The sequence below is a fragment of the Oryza sativa genome, chromosome 10 (assembly GCF_034140825.1).
Source record: "Oryza sativa Japonica Group chromosome 10, ASM3414082v1".
Classification (NCBI taxonomy): Eukaryota; Viridiplantae; Streptophyta; class Magnoliopsida; order Poales; family Poaceae; genus Oryza; species Oryza sativa.
Genome location: NC_089044.1, coordinates 50,317 through 63,265, shown reverse-complemented (window position 1 = coordinate 63,265; position 12,949 = coordinate 50,317). Strand labels below are relative to the sequence as shown.

The 12,949-nt window shown below is 35.0% G+C and overlaps 1 protein-coding gene across 1 annotated transcript; it reads left to right on the top strand.

The window, feature by feature from the left end:
- Positions 1–12,455, top strand: LOC4347935 (protein TIC 62, chloroplastic-like). The gene is made up of 11 exons (XM_015757354.3): positions 1–406; positions 542–614; positions 726–765; positions 848–1,030; positions 1,163–1,244; positions 1,425–1,497; positions 2,380–2,622; positions 3,194–3,285; positions 11,528–11,713; positions 11,841–12,038; positions 12,123–12,455. The coding sequence occupies exons 1-11, from the start codon at positions 138–140 to the stop codon at positions 12,175–12,177; spliced, it is 1,494 nt and encodes a 497-aa protein (XP_015612840.1). The 5' UTR covers positions 1–137; the 3' UTR covers positions 12,178–12,455.
- The last annotated feature ends 494 nt before the right edge of the window (positions 12,456–12,949 follow it).

Sequence of the window (12,949 nt, the reverse complement as noted above, 5' to 3'; positions counted from 1 at the left end):
CACGTCGGATAGCACATCATGATCGGCAGCTAACCCAACGTAGCCGCAGGCTGGAGCTGTGTTGGAAAGGGAGAGTGATGAATCCATGAACGAACCATTAGCAGCTAGCTAGGTCGCGGGCTGAGGGCTGACTAATCATGGAGCAAGCAGCGAAGGCCACCATCTCACTGTCGCCGCCGAGTTACGCTGGATGTTGCATGGCAGCATGTCCCTACCGATCAACGCGGCACCTGCGCAGAGGAGGCGGCTGCTCTGCTCGCTCCATCTCCTCCCTCCGGCATGCCCCTTCTGCTCGTGTTTACGCCGCAGCCGCAGCCGCAGCCACGCCGGAGTCCAAGTCGACGAAAGAGAATGACCTCGTCTTCATCGCGGGAGCCACCGGAAAGGTGGGATCCCGAGCTGTAAGGTACACCTCCTCCTCCTCGATCCGTTCGTCCTCCAGGCCGGCTAGCCAGTCATCCCTCGATCGATCTGTCCCTGGAAAAATATACTCCAGTATGTTAATTACTGCAGAGACACGTACGCTTGTATGCGCTTGCAGGGAGTTCATCAAGCTTGGCTTCCGTGTCCGCGCCGGCGTTAGAAGTGCACAGAGAGCATCGTCCCTTGTGCAGGTAACAATAATCCATGAATCTTGCTACCAGCTACACCTATGTAAATGTTGGAGTACAGTACTTTTCATTTATACATCTTGACCATACATACGATCGACATTTCAATTTCAGAGTGTTGAGCAACTGAAAGTCGATGACGATGCAACTTCGCGTGAGTCGTCGGCATAGATATATTAATTCGAGTTTCCGGTTAACTGTTTGTGTCTGAACTGGATCAATAATCTCTAGACCAGCCGCAGAAAGGCTCGAGATCGTAGAATGCGACCTGGAGAAGCAGGCGCAGTCAGACATCGTGTCGGCCATTGGCAACGCGGCGATTGTGGTGTGCTCCATCGGCGCCAGCGAGAAGGACATCCTGGATGTAACGGGCCCCTACCGTATCGACTACATGGCCACCAACAACCTCGTGCAGGCTGGTATGTATATATAATATACTCTAGCTAGCTTAATTAGCTTTAATTTGTTCATCATTAATATTACTCTATAAGCAGAAACAATTAATAATTGAAACTCATTAACTACGTACATCATTGACGTACGTGCGCCAGCAACTGCTGCAAAGGTTGAGCACTTCATCCTGGTTACATCCCTGGGCACAAACAGGATTGGCTTCCCTGCTTTTCTTCTCAAGTAAGCTAGATCGATGTGTAATTAATTAATTTCCTTGTTCGATATAATTATTGGCCCTGTTTTAGTTTGAGGAAGAAAAAAAGAGATCGATATGTATGCATATATATGTAGACAGCCCAGCCCTTTAGGACGTACAAAAACGAAATGAAATTTATGATGCATATGCACGCATGGTTACAGCTTGTTTTGGGGGGTTCTGTGCTGGAAAAGGCGAGCTGAAGAAGCGCTCATCGGCAGCGGCCTTCCTTACACGGTACGCTTTCTTTAAGATAATAAAAATGGTTTGCATCTTCAGCTTCTACCAATGAGTTTAGGTGTATTGTCAGGTATATATACACTATATATATGCAATTAATTAATGGGTTAATTAGATCCATGCTATTAAAAATATGCTGATTTTGAAATATACCATTAGTATTCAAGTATTTTGAACCATGCCATTATAATTTTATACATATTTGATATATGCCACTATTTATCACTTAGATGCATTTAAAAAAAAATTGGACAAAATTGCCCTTCTTCTTCCTTCCTCCACTTCTTCTCCCTTCTTCCTGTTCGACGGCAGCGGTGGAGCGGCCCGGCGGCAAGTGGCGGCGGCAGGAGCGGCGGTGCGGCGGGCGGCGGCGAGCGGTGGCGGCGACGGCAGCAGCAGGCAGCGGCGCGACGACAAGCGGCCTCTTCACCGTCAATCTTGCCGGCCTCTTGAAACCAGCCACGCACCATGACAGTGTCACCATCCCCGGCGTTCAACTGCTCCCAATTCCCCACCTCACACACTGCTGAAAGACGCGGCGGCGGATGGACTTGGGGTCGTCGTCCCAGGGGTAGTCGTGTTCGAGCTGGAGGATGGACTTGGCGGAGCGGCCCGGCGGCAAGCGGCGGCAGCAGCAAGGAGCGGCGGTGATGACAGCAGCAGCGAGCAGCGGCGCGGCGGCGAGTGGCCGCAGCAGCAGCGGCGGAGCAAGAAGCAACAAGAAGAGGGGGTAGAAGATGAGGGTAATTTCGTCCAATAAATACAAAATACGTATCTTAATGGCATCGTTACAAATATGTAAATATTAATGGTATATTTTAAAACCAGTAAAATTTTAATAGCATAGATCTAATTAATTACTATATAATTTCTCATCAGATCGTCCGACCTGGTGGCATGGAGAGGCCAACGGACGCTTTCAAGGAGACGCACAACCTGGTGGTGGCAGTTGAGGACACCTACGTCGGTGGACTCGTTTCCAACCTTCAGGTGGCGGAGCTCATCGCGTGCATCGCCAGCAACAGGAGAACGGCCTACTGCAAGGTGGTCGAAGCGATCGCAGAGACCACCGCGCCATTGCTGCCCACGGAGGATCAGCTCGCCAACATACCTTCAAAGCGGGTATACCCATGCCTATTATTAGCATTTAATTTCTCCATTTCATATTATAATTTGATATTTTTCACAGTCAATATTTTTTATTTTAAGCTCAATCAACTTTATTAGAAAAATATAGCAACATTTTCGATAAAAAATCATATATTATCGGAATATAATTTAATGTTAGTTTCGACGAAACTAAGGCTGCATTTTTTCGCTTAGATTTGAGAGAGATTTTTCAATGCACGCAAAACGAGAAAGATTATTAGTATATGATTAATTAAGTAAATAATTATAAACTTGAAAAATAGATTTATTTAATTTTTTTAAACAACTTTTGTATATAATTTTTTTTTGCAAAAAAACACCATTGAACAGTTTGAAAAATGTGCTAACAAAAAAAATAAGCAAGTTAAAGTTTGGAGTTGATGAAAATAATAATCCTAAGTTGATGTTGCTATTTTTTTAAAAAAAAATTTAGTTAACTCAAGTAAGTTTAACTTAAAAAAATTAAACCGACTTATAATATTTTTATTATATACATATGAAATAATGTGTTAAATTGATGGCATATGTATACCCATATGTGCAGCAACCTCCGCCCGAACCTGAGGTAGTTCAGCAGGGAGAGACCCCTCCAAAACCGATCCAGCAAAGCCAACGACCACTCTCACCCTACACGGCGTAAGTATAACGTGCACCTACATATACAGTACATTCTACTCCCTAAATTAATCCTATTTTTTCTATAAAAAAACTAGTGTAGAAACTTTTTCCCTTTTAGAGATGGTTGCCAAGAGCATGCTCATAATCAGGACTGAAACAAAATATCTATCTATCTATCTATCTATCTATCTATTATCTATTATCTATCTTCTATTATATAAGTCCATTAACTTTCTACAAATGCTCCTAAATCGCCACGTGACACTTTAAAATTTAAAAAAATTCTTTAAAATTCTGAAAAAAAAACATCTAACCATTGATTTTTATTAAATCTGGTGGACCCATTATTTATAACCATTAGATTTATCTTTGAGAAAAAAAACATCTCCTAACCCGGGTCCACCTGGCATGTAGGTACGTACATTCCTGTACGTACGTCTCCCCATGTTCCCTCAAATCCTTGGTTCCTCCTCTTTTTTATCACAAAATATAACCTGAGAAGTTAGGCTTAACCAGTGACACATGTGTGAGGGAAGTACTACTATACATGCATGGCTTTTTTGCTATTAGACATGCATGTCTTTTTTCTCTCTTCTTATAAAGTTTTCTCACAAATTACTTGTCCGATCAACAATTAGATTACACCATCGTATTCGTTGCAATTAAATCTTTACATCAAAGATCTTACACGATTATATTACGATGAAAAAATATTTATGTTTGTAAATTAATTTTATTATATACGTAAGTTACTTTTATCATATATATAAATTACTTTTAGATTTGACTAAATTACTTCTTATACATTCATAATACTCTAAATTGATTATTTTTATTATTGTTTTAAGTTAATTTAATAATTTATGGACTTTAAATTTAATTTTTACATAGACCATATTTTTCTCTCTACAGCAAATTTACTTCTAATGTTGTAACAACTTATTTTCATTTTGTGCTAAGTTATTTTTATGATTGATGTAAATTACTTTTAGACTTTATTAAATTTATTTTTAGACTTTATTAAATTTACTTTCATAAATGCATTTACTTAAAAATATTCTCTACGCTTTACTTGTGAATTTACTCTACTTACTGTTTCATTTCAACTCAGTCACAAATGTAATTACTTCTACTACAAAAAGTTACTCCTGTTAGATAGCTAAGTTATTTCTACAATTTCAATGAATTGCTTTTAAATTAATAAATTGTTTGAATATATTCAACGTGCATCTTGTTTTCTCACATGTTTTATATAGAGTACAATGATGCAAATAGATCTTGAAAACAATATGTGATTTAAAATATATAAGTTATTAAAGAGGTTAAATCTAAAAGTAATTTATATATATGATAAACGTAACCTACATATATATTAAAATTAATTTACAATATAGATATTTTTTTCAGAATATAATCATGTAAAATCTTATTGTAAAGATTTAATTATAACAACACAACGGTATAATCGAATTATGGATCGGATAAGTAATTTGAGAGAAAATTCTATAAGAAGAAAAAGAAAAGCATGCACTATTGAGTCTAGTAGTAGCAACTAAAGTGAGGTCGCAGAATATTATGCCTAACTAGCGATGGTTTTGTCATAGTCACGTCCCTTTTTTTTATCTAATCATTCTCTTATTTTTATGCCTTACTCTCTCCGTTTCAGGTTATAAGATGTTTTGACTTTGGTCAAAATTAAACTGCTTCAAATTTGACAAAGTTTATAGACAAATATAGTAATATTTACATTACCAAATTAGTTTTCTTAAATTAATAATTAAATATATTTTATAATAACTTTATCTTGGTTCGAAAATATTACTATTCTTTTCTATAAATTTGATTAAACTTAAAGCAGTTTGACTTTGACTAAAGTCAAAACATCTTATAAGTTGAAATGTAGGGAGTATTAGTTAGAAAACCAAAAATTTTGCGATTTTGCTAAATATTTATTTACAGATTTTTTTTTGGCTAAAAATCACTCGGTATTTTTTACCGTCCGATTCATTGATGATTTCTGTGCTTCGTTATTAGCCGCACAGTTTCTTTGCGTGTCCTCTTTCCTTTTCCCTGTGTTGTATGCACATATTTATTCGTTCACTACCCGTGATTGGTTGGCTATCGTTTGAGAGATAGAAGATGCATATTCTCTATTTACTAGCTGCTATATGACTATGCGAATGGCTTCTGCTGTTCTTTTGTGAGACTAGCATACTACTTTTATATATATATATATATATATATATATATATATATATATATATATATATATATATATATATGTAAAGTTACATATCAGTTACACTATAATTATATTATATTTCTACCTTAGTTGCATTTGTATGATTTTAGTGGAAAAATCTGTCGAGCGATACATAGATAGACCAAAAATTTTGTGTTAAATAATTGAGCAACTATAACATATAAATCATAAAACTAATTTTTATCTACTTACATCTTTAAATTATTTATGAATAAATTTAGACTTGAAGACCAAACTTCACTATAATTCAACTTTGAATGTCATTTTGGGTTATACTTTTTGATTTTTGAGTGCCATCAAGCAATTATTAAAAAAATAAAATATAATAATAATAACAATATAGATTTCATTATCGTAAACAACTTCATAATAGTCAAATTAGATCTATAATCATTAAAGTAAAATGATAACTATGAGTAATGTTCCCAAAGTATATTAGTTAGAAATCATAAGTTATGGCTGGAAATAAGCAACTATAACATCTAAACCATACAACTGATATTTTATATCATCTAAATCATACATATAATATTTGATCCACTTATGTCTTTAGATTATTTTACGTTCAAAGACTCATATCCAGTGTAATTTAACTTTGAAAAGAATTATGTCACTTTCGGGAGGTGTATTTTCTGAATTCTGTGTGCCATTCAAACAATTTAAAATTATAAAAAGATAGTGATTTAGATTTTATCATCCTACATAACTTTATAATTATTAAATTAGACCTATAGTGATAAAATTTGAATTAACCTAACTCTGAGTAATAATGAAAAATTACTCCCAAATTCTAACATTATAATAAGTCAAAATAATATTATTAGATTTGTAGTGTTCATATTTTGAATATCTACTATGAATATGAATATACCATAAGAATAGATGAGTAAAAACTTTTATTCTATTTTTATTTAATAAAGTAATAGCAACTAAGATACTATTACCCGTGAAAAAAATATAATTATCTGCAAGCGTACATTCTCCCCTTCGGCTCTCTCTTCCTCTCCTCTCTCATTCAATTCCTCCGTGTTCTAATTTTTAACTAATTAATAAAAGCTATCAATATTTAGAAAGAAAAATGATTATAATTCTTAAGTGATATCCTATTTTTATTTTGTGAATTATTGTTTTATTTATAGTTAAGTAAATAATTTAAGATCCACATTACCACTTATTTCTGCATAAAATAAAAACACGTCATTTGAACATAGACACCTATGCTTTTGCATGGTAACCAAATAGCAAAAAGAACATAACATTATCACAAGTACATGCTCTGTAGCGCACTTAAAATGTCACGTTTCCGTCTTAAACAAAAATAAAATCATAGATATTGTAAAGAAAAAATCATCTGCCTTGTGTTATGTCTTAAAAATTAAAAAAAAGATATTAGAAATGTGAGAAAAAAGTTGGATCATCGGTTTTCACTTAATATCATTTAGAGAAAAAAACCACCCCTCCGCTTCAGCCTCCCCCACACATGGACACAATACAATACTACATGTCTCCTCCCTGTCCTTTTATAGTTTGCAATAATAAAAAATATTAAAATATGCATAATTTTTAAGATACTCATATGATTTCTAATCTAACTATTGTTGTATTCACAATTAAACCAACGATATGAAGATCCATAACGCCTAAATTTTGAACTGGTATAAAATAAAATAGGAAACAAAAAATGTCAATAAGGACTAAATTGAACTATTTGGAGAAAATTTAATAAGTTCGTAAAAGCATTTGTGCTTAATTTTTACTAAAATTGGACCAACCATTGCATGTCCCATTTTTATAACAATTTGTAAATGCTTAGTTTCTCGATATACTATTGCATATATAAGCCACGCTAAGGTTGTTGTATATAGTTTGTTGAAAAGTTATATTTCTTACTATTAAATTTAATTTTTTGGATTCATGTTAACAAGGTATTTTCTTTGAAAAAGAGAAAGTATATACCGCAAATATCACAAGGAAGGAGGTATACGACATCTCTTTGTTAATTTATATGCATGTATGTAACAACTTGTGTCAATCTGAACCAACTAAGTAGGACTAGCTTACAAATAATACACATTATTAACAATAATAGTTCTTTAGGGTTTTAAAAAAAGCCCCTATGAATTTAATTAAACAAGATAAAACACCTTAGTTTTAAGTGCATTTACACTTAGTTTGTTAGACACGTTTATCAAATGTTATATATTTTAAATGCTAACAAATAGTTTGGAAAAATTATCTAAGCAATACCAATGAAGAAAATTCATAGAGAAATAATACTTTTGAAATATGGCATCTTACAATGGGTTGATATTCCGCCTATATAAATTTTTCAAACACAATCAATAATATACATGTCCGCACGAATGCACGGGCTATCTTCCTAGTTGCAATTAATAGTTAAAAAAATGTTTTTTACAAAACATATTTAGGGTGAAACATTGTCTGACTTTTAATATAATTTTGATTGAACCATTATTATGAATGTTTGCATGCGGGTGATTTTTTTTCTTGAAATATTCTTTGATTCTACTCTAAACCTGTTTCTGTCAATAATTTATTTGGGATTGTTTTCATAGTGGTTATGATTTTCTTCTAATTACCCTTCTAACATATAAATTGTAAAGTAGAAATACTTGAAATCGTACAGTCCTGAATTTATGAGAATTTATTGTAGTGGAATAATGGAGTTTCTAAACTTTAAATACTATTTGTTTTTTTTGTATATATAGTATTTTCTCTGTTTTTTAATATATAACACCATTGATTTTTTAGACTATTCATCTTATTAAACACAATTAACTAATGCTATGAGAGAGTATATGTATGAAGAGTGCCGCCATTTATAGATGGATTTGTTCGGTTTGTTTGGTTTGTTTGCACATATGTGGATTAATTTAGTTTTGAATATTTGTAAAGTTGTATATTTGATTTCATAATATATACGAAGATTTTTAGAAATTTCTAAGGTTGTTTGGATCACGTGTAAATGATGTAAATGAGGTAGATATTTGAACTAATGACATAATTGTAAGCACATATTATTTTACATGTAAGAACATATAATTGGATCATGCCACTACAAATATGCCATTTTAGATAAATACCATTACTATTCACAATATCGGCTCATGGCACTGAAACATGGGGAAATTGGAATAGTGCCACTCCATCATGTTTTCCGTCAAAAATTTCCGTTAGCCCTAACTGCACATTGGACCTAGCTAGCTGTCAGTTCCATCTTCCCCTCACTCCCCTCTCTTCTCTTTCCCCCTTCCTCTCTCTTCACCACCGTCGTCGACCACCACTGTCGCAACCACCATCATCGACTACCTCTGCTGTGGGAGGCCTCGGGAGCCGCCACAACCACCACCACGGTCCTTGATGCCATCCGCGACAGGAGGCTTGGGAGCAGCCATCCTCGACCCCATCCATGCAGGAGGGCTCGGGAGCTGCCACCGCCATCATCGTCGTTGTCCTCGTAGTAGTTGCGGGGATGCATGGAGGAAGAGATAGGGAAGAAAGAAGAGGGAGGATGGTGGAAGATGGAAGTGATATGTGCTCCCCACGTCTAGGGGTCTGACGGAAAACATGATGGAGTGGCACTGTTCCAATTTTCCCCAATTTCACTGGCATGTAGCCGATATCGTGAATAGTAGTGTCATTTATCTAAAATAACATATTTGTAGCGGCATGATCCAATTAACCCTAGTCAATATATGGATGTAAAAACTATTAATTTAATTGTGAAGCTAGACTACAACCATTCAAATGGATCTTATCAAGGTGTTTAAAAGTGTGCATACAAATTATATTAGCCGTTTTTTGACTTGAAGTCCAGCAAAGGAAAAACAGGCTAAGTGCCCTAGCTAGATTACTTAACATTTTCTATCATCAATCATACCATCAACCCTCTTATGGCCTCTAAATATAGGATTAGGCTTATTGGTTTCAAGTTTTAAGTTAAAGTTTTAGCTTATATATGATTTATAATTAGTGGATTTAAAGTTCTAAGTTTAACGGTGGAGTCATACATCTGTCTTACATAAGCTAAAAAAAGTTTCTCCAACCAAGCTTTTGATTTAATAGTATAAGTTTGGCTTATGGCTTTAAAAAAACCAAAATAATTGCTTGTTTGTTTAGGTTTAAACTTTTTGGCTCATAATAAATTGGCTTATAAATCTAAACAATAGGCCCTTAGCTAGGACCAAGCATCCATTGAGTTTATAGATTTTGATTGCACATGTGATCTCTGTTCACACCAAGTCGATGAGATGCACGGATGCATGCAAGCGCCTCAAACATTTATGCCATAATTTTTATGGAAGGATATGTTTAACCTATAACTCATCAATAGAGATAATCTATGCTCTAATTGGTTCACACGATGCTACCATTTGCACATATACCGAGCAAGACATCTACCCCTTCCAGTCCACATTTTGGACAATGATATGATATCTAAAATATATAATATATACAATAAATTATTTTTTCTCTTTTTATTATAGTTCGCTGTAAGATAAATCTATATATATATTGTTCTAATAACTCTAAATTAAATATTATTTGAGTTATTGATAGTAAAAGATATGAAAGTTACCTAACCTTTTTCAAAATTTCAGAGGGAGTAAAATGCTAAATTAAATTATTTACTATAAATTTGTCATAGTAGCTTGTGATTATAAATGCCTCACACAGTCACATGATTGCAATGAATACTGAATTAAGCATTGATTACAATTTACAAGTTTGGTAGTTTCTTCACACTTCTTTCCCTAATAATTCCTACCGTTTCTTATTTTTCTTCTCTAATTGTAAGATCATTTATGGATTTTTGGTGTGCATATGTACGCATATAGATCATTCACAACTGTGTGGCTATCTAACTAGCATAAAAAACGATGCATGATTTGCTTGGAGAGAGTTGGGCATGTACGGGAGGCAGTCAGGAGGCGGTACGTACAGACTCATACATATATAATATACTAGGTGAAACCCAGCGCATTGCTGCGGGAATTTAGTATAATAACAATAAAAAAAATAATATGTAAAATAGCTAGATAATATTAGATTAAGTAAATTAATGTGGTTTATGATAATTTAAATTTAAATAGTATGTAGAATGGTGATTCAAACGTAAAAAGTAAGGTAGAATGACTTTATGGAAGAAGAAAAATAGGAAGATAGTTTGGACCGTAGATTAATCATCTAAAGACTAAAAACAATTGATATAATATGACTTAATTAGAGGGAAAAAGGAGAAAGATAATTTGTACCATAGATTAATCATTTAAGCACTAACAAGTAAGGATGAACTATATAAGTATATAGGATATCATAAAACATAATAAAGATATACTTTGAAACATTATGTGAATTATGTTGGATGATAATTTAACATGTTTGTATTTGAAAAGCTCTTAAATTATAAAAACTATAAAGATATAGCATGTTTACATGATGTTTAAATGTGATGATTGTTAGTGGATGATGATGTGACATCTTGTTAATTAGTGGACTAGTGGATGATATGCGATATCTTTGCATGTTAAGCTTAAGGAGTTAGTGGAGGATAACTTAGTAAGATAGGATACCTACAGGAGGCAGGGTTTAAGGAATTTATTTTTTAAGATTGATCTAATGGTTGATACTAATGGGTCCACCGATTTAAATGAAAATCAATGGTTAGATTCTTTAGTTGCCACATGACAGTTTGAGAGTGTTTTGAGGAGTACCATGTGACGGCTTGAGAGCGTTTTTAGGAAGTTTAATGGATTTTTAGTATATAATAATAGGTAGATTGGGGTGCTAATAGATAGATAGATATATTAATTATATTATACTCTCTCTCCACTGTTCACAGAGAAAACGTTCGATCGCTTCAATATCGAAATCCTAACTCATTAGCTTTGTACTGATTTTGCCATAACTTCAGATTACCTGTTGGCAATATATAGCTTTGTGCTGATGATTTTGGCCGGTCTGGCATGGCTACAGATTTGTGGACCTGAAGCCTCCAAGCTCGCCATCGCCGTGCCCACCATCAGCAGCAGCTCCTGCTCCTACTTCTACAGATACCGCTGCGGCAGGTTCATCGTCAACGTTGAACTCCAGCGCCACCGGCACCCCCATCAGCGTGGATCAACCGAAGCAGCAGCAGAGGCCTCTTTCACCGTACACTAGGTACTATATATACTTAAGACTAATTGATTAATTGATGCCATTTCATTTTTGGTGTTGTCTATTAATGAATTGGTTAATTAATTTGTTGAATGCACGGTGCACCGTGGATGTAATGATTTGTTCTAAGATATGAGGAGCTGAAGCCACCCAGCTCGCCGTCACCGACGCCGCCATCAGCAGCTTCATCGGCTTCTGTTTCTGCTTCTCCTGATACACCTCCTGCAGCAGCAGCTTCATCGGCGGCGTTGGACTCCAGCGCCAACGGCACTCCCATCACCGGCGATCAACTGAATCAGCAGCAGAGTCCTCTTTCACCATACACAAGGTGCGTACTGTACGACTATATATGTATATACATGCTTGTCCATTCTTGTACTAATTCGATCTTTTTGTGAATGCATTATTCAAGGTACGAGGAACTCAAGCCTCCAAGCTCGCCAACCCCATCTACCCCCAAACTATAGAAGCAAGATAGTTAGCATATAAGGCTATATTCGTTTTTTGCCTTGGCCAATCATCACTCAAGATCCAGTTATCCACTACTAGTTAATTACCTTCATCCAGGAAAAGCGACTTGTATTTTTCATGTCCAAATTCAAAAAAAACAAAGAGTAGTATTGGAATTGGAAGTCAACAAATTAATTCTCTCTAAGTCTTACAATGTTTGTGCACCAAGACCCAGGAATAATTTAAACGGCATCAATCAATATGACATGCACAATATGCACACATTATCCCACAATGCATGCATCAATTTAAAACACAATGCACAATTACACCCTTAGCATGCACATATTTTCCCATGCTGTATTAATTTAATTGTACTCCGATGAAATCCTTGTCCATGCAGTTATATGATGATCAAATTGAGAAAATTTGGTTTTCAATATATGATGATCAATTTGGGCAAGAGTGAGTAAGTCTTAACCATAAATACTCCATCCATCCCATTTTAAACATCACATAAGCAAAGAACACAAAGATCATGGACAACTAAACCTTTATCATTCTGTAATTAATTCTCATCAGTTATAAGAGCATCTCCAATAGCCTCTCCAAATCGGACTCTCCAAACACCCATATAGCCAACTCTCCATCTTATTTGGCTAGTCAAACTACTTACTCGCTCCAACAGCCTCTCCATCTACCCACTCTATTTTAAGTCTATCACAGTGGGTCCCCACATGTCAGTCGCTGCTTCTTCTTCCTCCTCTCCCCTCCTTCCTCTTTCTCCCG